At 39.8% G+C, this 16,320-nt stretch overlaps 1 protein-coding gene across 1 annotated transcript in view; it reads right to left on the reverse strand.

Moving 5' to 3' along the window:
• The window catches only part of LOC105806846 (chromosome unknown open reading frame, human C9orf3), a 311,159-nt gene that overhangs the window by 274,681 nt on the left and 20,158 nt on the right, over positions 1-16,320 (reverse strand). The window contains exon 3 of the mRNA XM_012640063.1: positions 5,549-5,702. Within this exon, the coding sequence (XP_012495517.1) occupies positions 5,549-5,702 (154 nt within the window). The remainder of the gene's footprint in view (positions 1-5,548; positions 5,703-16,320) is intronic.

A 16,320-nucleotide genomic window follows, 5' to 3' on the forward strand; every position in this document is an offset into this window, starting at 1 on the left:
TGACTAAAGATAGCATACATGAAGCACGCAGCCAGGAAAGATTAAGCAAATGTAAGCTATTATTTTATCAGCAGTACATTCTTGATGGACAAGCACATTGATAAATGAAGGGAAAACTTAGTCATAGTCTATCAGACATGGAAGGGAGAGTGGGAGGAACCCCATTCCCCAGGCCTCACAGTTCCATCAAAGGACATACTTCCCTAGAGTGGCACCGTTGACCTCTCTCCCCAGCTCACCAGATTGGCTTGGTCACTCTGGGCTTTCTCTTTTTGAATCTGCTTGCCCAAAGAAAGCGGACTTTGGGTCCTGCTCTCTGCCCTGCATTAGGCAGGCTGTGCATCTATGTTGTGGAGGCTGGTAGCAGTCCAGCTGGGTTGGTAACTGAGTGGGTAAATTGGTCTAATTTAGAAAGCCCACTGAGAGCATGAACCTAAGCAGTTCCTCAGGCCAGTTCTGTTGATAACAAAACCTTCACTTTTATCTCCTCTGTCTATTCCTCAACCAGCTCTGAACTCAGGAGGACCAGAGAGGAGGAGCAGTATTTACTTCTTCGCCTAAATCTCTACAGGAATTTTAGACATCGTCTCTTCCCAGAATCCCCATTTGATCTGGCCGTATCCTTCTTTCAGAATAATAGATGTGAGAAAACTGAGAAGCCATTTCAGTTGCTTCAGGGCAGGAAATAGAGAGCACACAGGACGTGGCTGCCGCCCGTTCCCCCACCCTGCATCCCTTGGGAATATGGCTAGAAGGGCAAAATAACAAATGCCTGTCTTTGCCTTCCCCTAGCCTTCCTAACGCACACATTTTTCAACTGCACAGCTCCTCTAACAACCAATTAACCCTGAGGCTTTAGATGAAAAGCAAAGTACTTCTTCACCCTGAAAAATCTGAGAACCCAGGATAAAGTCTTCATTCTATAAATAAGGAAAATGCAGCTTTGCCCAAGGAGCCACATCCAACCAGTTAGGATGGCACCTCCAGGCCTCAAAGTCAGTGTTCTCAACTTCTGTTTTCTGTTCCAACACAACATACTCCAGTCAATAACAGTAGCTCAATCATGGCAGTGACTCTCCAGATGGGAAGGTGGATTAGACTCCACGTGAGGCACAGATGTTATATACAATTTTTTGAAGTCTCCAGGTAAGATTCTGAATCAGGTTGGGCGAGGTAGCTCACGCCTGTAATCCCAGCACTTTGGGAGGCTGAGGTGGGAGGATTGCCTGAGGCCAGGAGTTTGAGATCAGATTAGCCAACCCAATGAGACCCCACCTCTACAATAAAATTTTTAAAAAAATTAGCCAGGCATGGTGGCATGTGCCTGTAGTCCCAGCTACTCAGGAAGCTGAAGCAGGAGGACTGCTTGAGCCCAGGAGTTTGAGGTTGCAGTGAGCTATGATTGCGCCACTGCACTCAAGCCTGGGTGACAGAGCAGGACATGTTTCTAAAAAAAAAATTCTGAATCATCTCTCTAGGGAGTCAGGCCTGGATGTGACTATGAACAAATGAACGAGTTACTCTCTGAGATTCAGTATACTTATCTGTAAAACAGGAATAATAATCTACCCAATCTATTTTATAGGCTTATCCTCAGGACTAAATGAGATGATATTTAGATCGAGACTCTCCCTGACTTCCAACAACTGATGGCTTCTGTACCAATTCAGGATAGGCTAGGATATGCTGCAGTAAAAAACAACCCCAATGTTTCAGTGACTTAACGCAAAAAAAGTTTATTTCCACTCATACCAGGTCTACTGTGGATCCAAGTGACTCTCAGAGCACCTGTCCTCAGAAATCCGGGCTGCCTGAAATTGTAGAATGAAGCCTCCTCTGTGACACCAGTGCAGGTGAAGAGGGCACTAACGGGTCTCACTGCAATTAAATGCTCCTACGTGAAAGAAGCCTGTGTCCCTCCTGCCCATGATTCTCTTCTTCCCTCGAGAGTACAGACGTAAAATCTGATAAGCAATCTGGAAATTCTATCTAGCTCAGGGAAGATAGTCCAAAATAGGCAAATTACTGAAAAATAAGTGGAAATTACCTCCCTTTTGCCAAAAAAAGCAAAATGTAGGCAATAAGATGTGCCTGTCAGAAAAGAGAGTACATGGCTTTATCTCCAAAAGATACCAACCGCCACAGTCACTGTGGTAAGAGTAAAAGCAGCATGGCAAAATAAAACCAACACAGAAAGAATCTGCAATAAGATGATATCTTGGCTGGTTTTCAAAAATGAACTACACTAACTGTACCATTATTACTCTGGGCTTTCCCCACCAAAAGGTACTGACTTAGTGATTTTCTGTAAATAGCAAAAATGATTTAATTGAGCTGGGTATAAAAGTACCAGGAGTGAAGCATAATGCACACTTCTGTGCTGCTTCTGTGCACTCCCCTTGTCTCTTTTTTAGCACTAAAAGCTTGAAAGAGTTGAACATCTGGGTAGGCTGCAACTGAATATCCAATGGCCTATACCAGGGTTGGGGAACCTGTGGCCTTAAGGCCACATGTGGCCTTCTAGCTTTTTAAGTGCAGCCTTTTGACTGAATCCAAATTTTACAGAACATGTAAAAATGTATTTTTACTAATACATTTTTGTTAATCACTTATATTTTTATTTTATTTTTAAAATGAATGTATTTAAAATACCAAAGAATAAAATGCATTTCAAGGAAATAATCCTCCCAGATTGACTGGCACAATTAGAACATTAGTAAGCCATAAGGGCTAAATTGACGGCTGCTACACTCATCATTTAGTGCTAACTTCCCCGGGCACACTACCACACGAGGCTGGTTGGGGAAAGTTTATGGGGGTCAGGTATGCCAGTATGTTATCAGCTTTTGACAACGGTGCATTGTGTTTCTGTTCAAGGTGGAATGTGCAAGTTGCACAGCTTGACATTATTTTTTAATTCTGTCTGCTTAATGGCCCATCGTGTCAACGAAGAGCAAGAGAATGCTGAAGAAAGACAACAGATTTTTTAATGAGGACCGGGAATTGCAGTGTTATCTTGTTTCTGCTAAAGATAAGATGATTTGCTTGCTTTGTGATACTGCAATATCAACATTAAAGAAATTTAATGCTCATCGGCATGATAGCCCTCATAAGGACCACAAATATTTTAAATTGGAGAGGCACAAAAGGTTGTATTGTAGAAATTAAAACATGAAAAGCAAAAGCAAAGAGAATTCTTTCAAGCAGCAATAAGACCTGGCAATAATGCCACTGAAGCAACTTAAAAAGTAGGCTTATATACTCAAGAAAAAAGGGAAGCCATTCAGTGACGTAGAAATTGTGAAAGAATGCATTGTCAAAGTTGTGGGCTGCTTAGATCCAGATAACATTTCAAAGTACAAACAACTGCCTCTTTCAAGGAGAACCATAACTAATCAGCAGCATGAATTAGCCTTCGACTTAACAAAACAACTTCATGCAATACTTCCAAAGGAAAATATATATTATTCCATCACTTTGGATGAATCAGCTGGTACTACTGACTCAAGACACGTTTTATACTTCTTTTGGGTCATAACAGAAGATTTTCTTTGCTATGAAGAGTTACTCGCTTTGGGCACTCTTGTGAACAGAACACGGAATAGATTCTTCAACTACTTTCAAGATAAATGTTGCGACGTTGGACTGAATTTGGTAAATTCAGTGAGTGTATGTACAGATGGTGCACCTTCTAAGACAGGAAAATATGAAGGGTTTATTGAACATATTAAAAAATGTACTAACAGATCCAGATGCTCTCATTTCTTTTCATTGTATCTTGCATCAGCAAAATTTCTGTGCTAAAGCTACTATTTTAAGTGACATTTTGCAACAAGTTATAAGTATTGTTAACTATATTCATGCAAATGCAACATGGCATGGTCAGTATTGTAATATGCTGAAGTTGAATGATGAGGTATTCAGTGTGGATTTGCCCTATCATTCTAAAGTGCGTTGGCTATCCCAGGGACAGGTGTTAGCCAAAATTTTATCTTTGTGAGAACAGATAGTTAAATTTTATGAAGAACAGAATCAGCAATGTGAATTATTGAAAGATTTCATAGGAATGCAGCATTTCTGTGTGATTTCATGTCAAATCAAAACGACTTGAATATTTCTTTGCAAGGTAAAATTAGGTGTATATATGATATGTGGCAAAAAATCCAAGCATTTTGAAAAAAACCATCTTTTTTCAAAACACTTCTTCAAAAGGAAATTTCAGATGAACATTTTCCCCAGTTAGCAAAGGTGATTGATGAGCAGGATGATATATGTGAATCATCTGAAGAATATTCAGCTGCTATAGACCTACTAATTGGAGGTTCACTCACTTTGAGAAACATGACATCACACTCAAATTAGCATTTTAGCCTCACCTAGTTGATATCACCAAGGCACCTAAAGAACTATAGATGGAATTGATTGACCTCTCAGTAGATGACATTTTAAAGTCATTGTCTGATGCTATGAAAAGTCCAATTAAAATATGGAAAAATGCAGTAGAATACCTGAACCTGCAGCAATATGCCTGAAAAATGTTTTCTTGCTTTTCAACCACTTATTGCTGCAAATCTATGTTCTCCTACCGAACCCAAATCAAGATACACTTAAGATCACAAATGACTGATACCCATCCAGAAGATCAGCTGAAACTGCAGACCTCCATGCTGCAACCAAATATTCACATGCTTTCCAACAAAAAGCAGACACAACAAAGTCATTAAAACATTAGTTAACTTCAAAATCAACAAATAGTTTTCATTTTTTGACATCAGTAAGTATACGGTAATTAGATTTTTACAAAATAATGTATATTTTTAAGTATACTTAATTGAAGTTTCTTGAATGCAGCCTTATTTGATTACAACTAAATTAAGGCAGCCTTCCAACATGAAAACGTTTCCCCTCACCTGGCCTATACTAATTTTTAAAAACCTCAAACTGATTTTCTCTGGTTCATACTGAAAAGAAATAAAAGAAAAGAAATCACTACTGATGTTAACAAAGCCCTGACCCAGCAGGATCCCTTAACCCAATAGTCTTGTAACAGTTTTCTTATGTCCTGTGCTCCCAAAGCAGCTACTAGTACCACTGAGGCAGGATGTTCCTACAACACACTGCTAACAGCAGTCACTAGAACCGAAACAGCAGAGCGGCCCACAAAGTAATACATCGGACAAGCAACTTCTTTTTAATAAAGTTATGTTTTTGGCTACATGAGCACTGAAAACCGAAGTTAAAAGTTGTAGGAGGAGAGAAAGTATTGAATCTGAGGATTCTGTTAATTTAACCAAATACATATAAATATTTCGCCTGATTTTACAGGATTTCACATACACTTATTTTCTTCTCTCTTTCTGCATAAATAATATGCCCACATTTCTATCTCTCAACTCTCTTTCCTTCCTAGTAGGGCTTTTCCTGCTTGGATTACTCCTATTTTGGTTTAGTTTCTCAGCAGGGATGACTCACATTCCCAGTGCTAGGAAGAAACGCATCATACTGCTCTCTCCAGTGTTTGTTTTTCGGCAAGTTCCCAAACACAAACCTGAAGTCAGCCTCGGAAGGTGGCAAGGGTCTCTCTGTTGCCAAGTCATTTGATGAGCATGTGTCCGGCCTCATTTCTGTCCAGCATCCCACTGCGATTGTGAAGGTGGAGGCTGGCATGGGCATAGTTACATAGTAATGCCAGCTTGCAAACCCTACAAACAGAAAGAGAAAAACTTTAGTGAGGCCAGTATATGGTTCCAGACCTTATTCTGTATTTCTTCTCCTGAGGCACTTAAAGAGCTTGTGTGATAAGCTGGTAAGCGCCAATTCTTGGGGGTGGGTCACATTAACTGAAGGGGCATTATTCCAGGATTCAGTGAAAGCATAAGAGGGATGATGGTTTCAAGGCAGCCAAGGAGGTTTGAGTCTCTTCCATTTTGAAGCCCTTCAAGTGAGGCTATAAATAAAGGGTGGTGGTTGAGGTGGTCATTCACACCTACAAACACAGAAGGGCATAAGCTGTATGCTCCCATAGAGATAAGAATGTATCTTACTATCTTACTGCTTAGCACAGTATTTGGCATTAAAAAAGATGCTCGATTTATATCTGTTGAATGAACAAATGACAAACGAATGGTCACTTCTGTGCTGTAACTACTTTGTCTAATTTTAATTCAAATCGATCGAAAATGGACATAGTAGAAAATACATGAGCCAGGGAAGGGAGACAGCTGGGTTTTAGCACCAACTCAGAAACTAATTAGCTGCGGAAGTTCAGGTCTGACCCCCCATCATTTTTATCTGTTTAGCTGGTCTGCCACTCCTCTTTGAGCAGATGAAAACCAGGCGTAAAGGTTCACCGGAGCCACAGACTCCCAACTGGTCTGTAACAGGGATGGGATTACATGTGGGGCTCACCCCAGGTGAGTGTGTACTCTCTACTTAGTACAAACTTTATAGGAGGCTTTTTATCAACAGAAGGAATGATTTATAACTTATAACACTATACTTCCCTCATTTTTAAGATGGGAAAATAATTTTAGTGTTTCTGAAATCTGAATGTGGCATGCAATCTGATTTAACATAGTATCTTTTTCTGAGCATGTGCTATAAATTGATGGTATGTCTTAAGGGGAATTGATATCATCTTATATTAAGGAACACATTTCTCCACTTTTCATGTTCCCATGGGGAGGAGCTTCCATTAGAGTAACACCTTTTTTTTTCGGTCCCCTTACAAACTCCTTTGTAGGAGCTATTTTTCTCTTTCTTATTTTAAATTTTGGAGGGTTAAACACCCACAAAGTGACCTGCGGTTGTCAAATTTGGTCAGTGAGTGGATACGATGTCAAATTCAGGGTCAAAATATTAACATGTCCACACTGGCCAGCAGATCTAACATGACGTTTTTCAAAGTGCTTTACCAGTAAAAACCAATAATAGAGGTTAGATTTTGATCTCCCTATGATTGGCTCCTCTGTTTATCTCTCCACTAATTCTGAACTCAGGAAGGTAGGAAAGCAAAAAATAAATAGGATTTCTGGTGAAATTCAAGTTTGGAAGTCATTAGAGGAGATACTTGAAGGAGACATACAGAAGGGCATGCTCGGAACTGCTGGAAACCCACAACAGAGGCAGCTACCCTCTCAAGTTTGCTTAGACGTTTCATCCTGCTTTTGGAACCCAAACGGCCATTCTTGAGATCCCTCTCTTTGTAGCTGACTAAGAAGTTGAAGGCATGCTCCTCTTTAAAGAGACAATCAAATCCAGTGATGCTGGAGCCAATCCAGTGATTGCTTCTACTGGGCTTGAAGAAAAACCACAGCCTTACGAGAATCACTGCTCTGATCCCAAGCCAGTGAGAAGTGGGTAGGGACAGTCACAGGACTCTCGATGAAAGCATGACATGGATCTGGCATGACAAGCTATTCCATGCCCACCTCCCTAATTTTTCCACTTTCCCATAACTACTTCATTCTCTGCAATCTGATGCCTCCTGTGACTGCTCCATGAAAAACATCAGTTTGTACTGGACAACATAATGAGAGCTGGAGCAGGTGGGAGGGAGGGTGGAGATGGAAGGAGAGGAGAGAGGTAGTTGGTGAGGAACTAAATCTTTTGAAAGGCCTCAGTTTAAAAAAAAAACCTCAAATAACAAATTTTCTTATTCAAAGGGCTGTGATCTCTCATTGTTTCTCTGAGGCACATTTTAGCGCATTTACCATGGACCATTAGATTTTCCTTTTTAAAAATGTAGACCCTGGGGGGTTCAGTAAATAAGCAGCAATGATACGGCTTTCAGATAAAAATGGGAGTTTGAATGAATCAGGGCACCTCTCCTTCCTCCCAAAACCCACTAAAGGACAGCAAAAGGATTTTTTTTAAAGGCATAGACCAACAAGAACAGGAAGAATAAAACAAGAATCAACAGCGACAAAATAATATTGGAAGCTAGAAAGCAGATGGCAGAGTGGCAAATGATGTAGCACAACTAAATTAGCAGTTGGGAAAGATAAGACCCACCTCATTTTATCCCCTAGAAGCCCCAAAAGGCTCTGAGGTAGAGGAAGTGTTAAACTAAGCAGGCCTGGTTGAACGTCTGGCTAAGAGGGGTTCAGATCCATGACCGCCTCCCCCACTATGCACACCTGGGCCCACCCTACCCCCCACATTCCAGCTAATAACTGAAGGTTTATTTTCTAGAGAGCAAGAGAGGGCCTCTGGACTAGGGGGTAGGGATGGGGGAAGGAATGGCACAGTTGAAGGCAAATGAAGGGATTAGATGAACATATGCACAGAGGATGCTGAGATCACCAGCCATTTTCTCTTATTTGGTTCCCAGAAGGCTGGCAGCCAGGCTTTCACCCTCCACCCAGGAAACTGAAGGAAGCAGACCAGCCAAGAGAAGATGCTTAAGGACACTGGAGGTTTTCTGTGATCAGCCCATGGTGAAGCTCATGGCTGATAAGTCTTCTGTATGCACTCAGAGCTTCCAATCAGTATTTTAGCCCCCTACTCCTAAATGTATGCAGACAAACCAAGGACCTCCAGGCATTTTTAGAAAGCCTCTAATGCAAAACCAGGAGACCAAAATAAACAGAAACAAGCAACTTGGAGGGTAGTAATCACCCAAGAAGAAAAAACTTCAAAAAATATAAAACATACAAATGCTGAGAATTAGAAGAATTTATTGTAGCCCTGAAACAAGTACAGTATAGTATTAAAAAAAGAGAAAACTCATAAGGAAAATTAAAAACATGATAGAAAAAAAGAAAAACTCAATAAAAGAGATATGATGAAATATAAAGCTGAAATTTCCCAGAAAGTAGAGCATAAAAAAAAAAAAAAAAACAAAAAGAGGATGAAAAATAGAATTGCAATTCAGGAGGTTCAAGGTCCAAGCAAAAGATAGAAGCTCCAGAAAAAGACAACAGAGAAAACAGAAGGGAGGAAGTCATCAGTCAAAAAGTTAGAGAAAACTGCCCTAAACTGAAAGGGGCACGAGTTTTCAGATTGAAGGACACAAAATACCCAGGACACTGGATACAAACTGACCTAGTAAACTAATCGATCAATTAAAGTAATCTTAACAGAAAAAGAACAATATTTTTGGTTCTGAGATACTACTAAAATGATAAAAATATAACTCAGAAGGAAGAAAAAATTTAGAGAGAAAAAGTAGGCACCACGCTGTTAAGAAATCCTTTTAAGAATGAAACACTATGCACAACAGCCTGTCTCCCTACCTCCTGTATTGAATTTTTGACCTGAGTGTTTGCTGCCTGTTTGGTTCTTGTACCATCCCTCTAGACCATGGGCAAGATGAGACCTGTGGAAACAGCAGGAACTGAAACTACTTCCAAGAGAAAGCACTGCGAATGGAGTAAGAGGTATTTGTTAGATCCCCACACAAGGTCACCCAGAATCCACAGAGTGCCTAATCACATCATGTCCGAGCACCTTTATCAGAATGTCGGTACCCTCTAGGTGATGCGGGCAGGACACTGTAAGCCACAAAGGGATATGGCAGGGCAGAGAGATGGAGATTAGCAATAAGAAAGTCAGAGACTTAAATGACCCAGAGTTTGGGAGTGAGATGGCAGTAGTGATAGATAACAAAACCTGAATTGAGTCCAACAAAAATATTTTAGAACTGTCATTGTTTCCTTGCAGTCTTCTCTGAAGTTAAATAATGGAAAGAAAATGATTTTTTTGGAAACACATTGAAAATATCACCCAAACCCATATTTTAAATGCTCAAGATGATTTCCTCCTATACGGCCCACAAGATTTTTTATTTTCTTAGATTCCTAAAGTTCCCCTACTTAGTGAAGCTCATGCAAAATAAACTGTTTCATATTTCAAGCTTTTAAAAGCAAAAAAGTTTCTTGGCTACCAAGTGACAGTCAAATAGGGGCAGATCAACTGGCTGGGCCAAATAGGAACCAGCCAGGGACCAAGTTCCCAAAGACCCTGATCAAATTCTTCTCAGAAGCTTCTCACTAGTGTCTGGCCCTGGGCTTCTTGCCCTGATCCTGGGTGAATGCTGGAGCCAGTGCTGAGATCACTGAACACTGCCAGTGCTCTGGGGAAAGTTTTTATTCATTGTTATGAGGACATTTCTAGTATCCTCATTTAGTAGAAAAGTCTCTTTTGAGTTGTCTGTTCATGGATTATACCAATGAGCCCAATCTTGCAAAAAGACTGCCCACAGCCACAGGGAACACCTGACCTCATCTTCGAATCAGCCTGCAAAGACTGCAAATAACAAGGCGGAAACACTGCTGCCAGAAAGCAGAGCATACGTTCCCAAGACAAAGAGAAATAATTTCTAGATTGTCTATTGTGTGGGATAAGCCTACCTTGCAAAGAGAACTGATGAGTTTATTTCTCTTGGGTATGTCCATTGATTGAGGTCCAGCTCTGGAATCTGACGGCTGGGGTTCAATTCCCTGCTCCACATTCACCAGTTTGGGCACATTATTTAATCTCTCTGTGCATCAACTTCCTCTTGTGTAACAATGGAATAATCGCCGTATCTACCTCATAGGATTTTGTGAGGGTTAAATTAGATAATATATATAGTGATATATATAGTGATCAACTAGACATAATAACTGGCATATAGTAAGTGTTCAAGAAATGTTAACTGCTGTCCTTGTCATCATCGTGGTTGTTGTCATCGTCATCATCTGCAAGCTCTCATCTTTACAGCTGCCTCCCCCTGTTCAGGCTGACTTTCTGAAGGCAGAGGCGAAGAATGTTGAAGGTATGGCTGCCACATGTGCACTGAAACCCGTGACCTGATGAGGCCCACATATGGGGTTTAAGGTTGAATAGCATTAAAACGCAGTATACACAAAGCGATCCATTTAAAGGAGAATGACAGCCTAAAGGGGCCATCCTGTATGACTTCATATAGAATGGGCCATTTGGAGACTATTTAAACGGTGTTTACTTTAAATGAGCCATCCTCCATGAAACAGACAGTGAATGCCTTCATTTTCCTTTTGATTCAATCTACTTGCACTAGACTCCGTCACTACACCAGCTGCAAAACAAAGAGAACACGCTGTACTTGAATTAACCCGGAGTTTTTCCTCTGCAGAGGCCAGAAGCCCATCACTCCACTGGGTGATTTCACAGCCAGGCCAGGATTCATCAGCAAGTTACAGAGAGGCGGGAGGTAGGAAGGGGCCCAGAGGAAACATCGCTCCCTAACTACGCGGGCGTGAGCAGCCACCCAGCTTGCCCTCCCTTCTGGACAGATTCTGTAAAGCTGGACTTCTGACCCCCTCAGAAAGAGATCAGAGCTCCTTAACACCCCTATACTACCTTCTCAAATTGGACCATATTTGGGGGAGAAAACTCTCACACATCAATTGTCTCACTAGTAAAACAGATGTATCATATGAGATATTGTTCTTTTAATCACAACAGCAGCAACTACAAGATCCAAATAGATACTTTCATCTCCAAAACAGGAATGAAATTTTCCTTATAGATGACCGTGCTTTTTGTAGGTATAAGAGAATATGAAAGGGGTCAATTTTCAAATCACAAGAGGTAGTTTTTAAAATTTAGTTTTGGAAATAAATATCGTAAAGGATACAAAATTATAGCTAGATAGGGGGAATAAGTTCTAGTGTTCTATACCACTGTAGGATGACTGTAGTTAACAATATATTATATAGTTTCAAATAGCTGGAAGGAGGATACTGAATGTTCCCAACACAAAGAGATGGTGTATGTTTAAGATGGTGGATTGCTAAGTACCATGATCTGATCACTCTATGTATCGAAACATCACTATGTACTCCATCAATACATGCAATTATTACTCAAAAAAGAAATTTCAAAAATACGTGTCATAACTAAAGAGTGTTAAAACAATTAATTATTTTTCTCACTGACTACTCTAAAAACTGTCCTATGAGTAGTTATGAAGATTCTGTCTTCCACAAGAGGAAGACTATCAGTGAACAAGGAAAAAGGAAGAACACGATGGAGTAGTCAGTTTATGGGGAGAGAACTTTTTATCCTAAATCTGTGAAAAACTTTGCTAATTATTTGAGAATATCATTTTTTCATAAAAGAAAAAAAATTAAGACAAGAAAAATCAAGATACTGTAATTATTTTTACACATAAGTCATGCCCACTAATAGTAAATTAAATGCAAAATTTATGGAAAGTCAACGTCTTATTCTTAGGAGAGTCTTGGATAAACCTACTCCACAGAATTCAAAGGCATGGCCACAACCACACACACATAATCACTCTGCTTCTACAGAGGCAGACTGTTTATCTTTGCAAAGTTAAGCATCTCACAGAACTTCTTGTATTTAAAGAGTTATTGTTTTCACTGAAAATTAAAACAGGCACTTAAATTCTTCCTATTAAAAGCATCCATTTTACCTTTTCAACCTCTCCACTATCGGGTAGACAAAGAGCATGAAGCATTCAGAAACATCGTATTGATACATGCTTGTATTTAACGTATCATATTTCTTTCTTCAATTCTTCTACAGCCCTTGCTTCTTGCCTACCTCAAAATCGTTTCTTCCTTTAGCCACAATTCCTTATTTCGAGCTTCTTGTCCAAACTTTTCCATATGTTAAGATTATTTTGGAACAACTTTGTATCACAAATTGAAGATGCTTGACAATATGTGTAGGAATATGTATGTATAGGAATATCTGCATTTATAAGTTTATACAGGCGTACTACATATTACATATTTTAAATATATATATATTATATATACATGTGTACAATAAATATATACATAAAAAGGAGGGAAAGCTCCCCGTTTTGGCTGTTCTTTCCCTCTTGGCCTCCTTCTCCAGAACTTGGGTCTTCAGCAAACCCCAGCTTTCTTTCTGTCCCTACTTTTTTGATGCCGAGTCTACACATTCTGGTTTTCTAAGCTACCGCCACTCTCTTGAATACCCATAGCGTGACTGTCTTTCGTTAGGTCTTCTCCGCTATTGCTCAAGGGTTGCAACTGGCATCAGAACAAAGGAGACAGTAAGACGCCCTGGGCTGGTAGGCACTGGCACTGTCTGAGCAGGGCAATGCGCCAGGTCAGGCCACTGCTTTGCAAGCACTGATGCCACCCGCCACGGCTTCAGGTTTCCTTCCCTGCAACATGGTACCGCCTTAGGCACAGGAGACCCAGGAGACAATGACCTTCAAGATCATTCTTGCGAACTAGGTAAAAGAGCGCCACCTACTGAACACAAGTGCCTCCAGAGGTTTTGAGATTTTCCAGTGGAATACCTAAAGGAATACATCGCACCAGGCTTGTTATTCCTAGTCTCACCAGCCATTCTGACCTGTGATACAGATGACCTAGTTCCCCTTAAATTTAAGTACAAAATGGATCGGTTAACTGGACACCAGATCATACTGCTCCGGATGGTCACAGGGTTAAACGTTAGTACCTTATTCACATGGGAACATTCATGAGTGTGAAGTCCAAGACAAACATCCACAGCAACAAGAACTGGTATTTACATGCCTGCCAGAATCATTGTTGTCCAAAAGAAACCATGATGACTTTCACATATGTCGTGTATGGTAAGTGCAGGGCTGGGAGGGTTAGCAAGATCTAGTCAACAACAAAATAAAACAAAAGAATTAACTGACAAAGATTTAGAAAGTACTGACTCACCAGCACCTTTCTAATGGGAAAAAATGAATATATTTATTCTGCACTCCTACCCCTTAAAAACACATGAATATATACGTATTAGCCCAAAATAAAGTTTTCCCAGTTTTAGAAACAAAGAGCTTTCTCTACTTTGTATTCTCTCTTTGTGGGGAAAATACTTAATCATAACCATTCCTAAATGCCTTTTAATTTACCATTTCCTTATACGTAATTCCTGGTTACATACTGTGGGAGTAGTCTAAATAGTATTGCTCATTTTGAGCCATCAAGAGGGAAGAAAAGTTGGCTTTCAGTTGCACACAGGAGGGTCTGGTCTCTCAAATCTTGGCTTTTTCCTGGAATTTCCCACACAAAGTCAAGAGAAAGAGAATGTCAGAAAGCTGGTCTAGTGGGCAGGCCAGAGAGTAGCATTTTGCCCAGAATGAAGTAATGTCTACAGTCTTTCATTTATACAGAAAAATGAAATCAGATCCTATGCAAGGGCACATGTAGTTTTTAACACCTTTCACTTGTTCATATGCTTTTTCGCCTTCATTTGTAAGGAGCTTAAATTAGGCATTCTCCTTCATTTACTTTAGGCTTCCCACAAAAAAATAGAAGCAGAGTATTTTATTTTTCTAAGAAGTAGGAATATGCTAAATTATACTCTGTAAAAATAAAACAGAACCAAACAAAAAAATTGCCAGAGGAAAATAATAATGTACTAAACCAACTTTTTTCTTTAAAATTTATTGAGGCTAGAGAAAAAGGTATAAACTGCAATCCACAGCATAACTAAAAGAAACGACCCAAAGTCAATTTTGTCTTTCGACAAAATGTTTCTTCCATGAACATATTACTTGTCTGATCACAAAGAACACCTTATTGTATACACGGCACTGTATTAGGCACTGGGTCTCCATGCTCAATAGCATCGTTACATTTGGCAAGGCATACAGGCCAATAATAACACACACATCTCTGTCTGCCCAAATGGGATTATGCTGAGGAAGTTGAATAATAAAGGAGTTAAACAAGTTAATCTAAATCTATGGCCTTGACTTAGCTAGCCTTCTTGAGAAAAGAATAATGACCACTCAGCTAATAAAATTCTTACAATGGGCTTCACCCTACAGTCCAAACCATTAGCCTTCTTTTTAAAAACAGTTAGGAGGAATGATTTCCCTTATGAAGCAAGGGCTCAGAGGTCTGTCTTGTGATTTCCATACCCTGCCCAAGGGCTGCTGTCATTTCTGTCACTGTTATCTGCTCACAGGTGCTTTGCTTCTTTGGGGAAATCAGCTGGTGCCTAGCAAATGTGCTAATCAGGCTGATGTGTCACTGTGATGGGAACTGTGACTTGCTGGGTCGGGTTTGCTGCTCATGGTTTTAAGGATAGCTCATCGTTTGAAAGGGCATTATGCACACACAGTGAAGGTCCTATGAGACCAATCTACCAATCTAGAAAACATGACTTAGAAAGGGAATAGTATCATCATGTATCCACACATTCTTTTTCTCTAAGGAGTGTAGATTCGTTTGTAGAAATTACTCCATCCTCGGAACAGCCATTTTGGTCCTGGCAGAGCTTTAGTATACTATTTCCTGGTTGTCCTCTGATAAATCCCAGCTGTAGGCTATAGGAGAAATTGCAGTATTAGGTTGTGGAGTTCTTTTTCCTTGTCTAGCTCAATCCTCCCTCAGTTTCAACTAGTAAAATCTGTTCTGTGATATCATATAAGGTGTAAGTGGTATGAACATAAGCAAATTCTAATAAGCATCTACTTTATTATAACTACACCCTAAGCTGGAATTCTGAAAAAAAGGTCCACAGATATATTCCTGGAAGTATGAAAGTTTTCCATGAAAAATTTAAAGTTAACTCTTAATTTTTTGATGATAATCTTCAAATAGATAAAAGACAACAAACAGAGATGGTAGAGGTTAGCAAACTTTTTTCTTTAAAAGGCCAGGTAGCAAATATTTTAGGCTTTGTGAGCTTTTATTGCAAGTACTCAACTCTGCTGCTGTAGCATGGAAGCAGCCACGGACAATGGTCATGATCCAATAAAACTTTACTTACAAAAACAGGCAGTGGGCTACATTTCACTAGTGGGCTATGGTTTGCTGACTCCTGAAATCATCCAGGTATCTCTGAGTATTACCACGTGATTTCAGAGTTCACATGTGAATCAGTGTGCAGGATTGCACAGGGACATGTGGGACTGCTCTAATCATTGAGTGATAATGAGAAAAGAACATAAGGATGATGCTTTTGGCTGAGGAAAAGCCGAATAACATCACAGCATGGTATGTAAGCAAAAGTTTTACAGCACATACAAGACAAGCGGTGGAGACAATCACGTGGATACTCACGTGGCTCAGGGTAGAACAGGTGTTTAATCTCAAAAGAAACTGCGTGGAGCCATTGGCACCACATTCATATTGTGAGGGGCAATTTAATTTCAGCAAAATATTAACCTTTACATTAAACTTAAGTTGTTAATTTGAATTTTATTGATGTACTAGTTTGGTCTGTGTTTAATTCATAATTTTATTTTTGATTTATAGATGTATAAGAGTTATAAACATAGTTTATATTTAGTCTCAGGTCTATAGTTTTTAAAATGTCATTCTCATATAAATAATTCCAGAGAACCCTGGTGAACTGTGAGAT

Source organism: Propithecus coquereli, unplaced genomic scaffold (genome assembly GCF_000956105.1).
Source record: "Propithecus coquereli isolate 6110/MARCELLA unplaced genomic scaffold, Pcoq_1.0 Scaffold147, whole genome shotgun sequence".
Taxonomy (NCBI): Eukaryota; Metazoa; Chordata; class Mammalia; order Primates; family Indriidae; genus Propithecus; species Propithecus coquereli.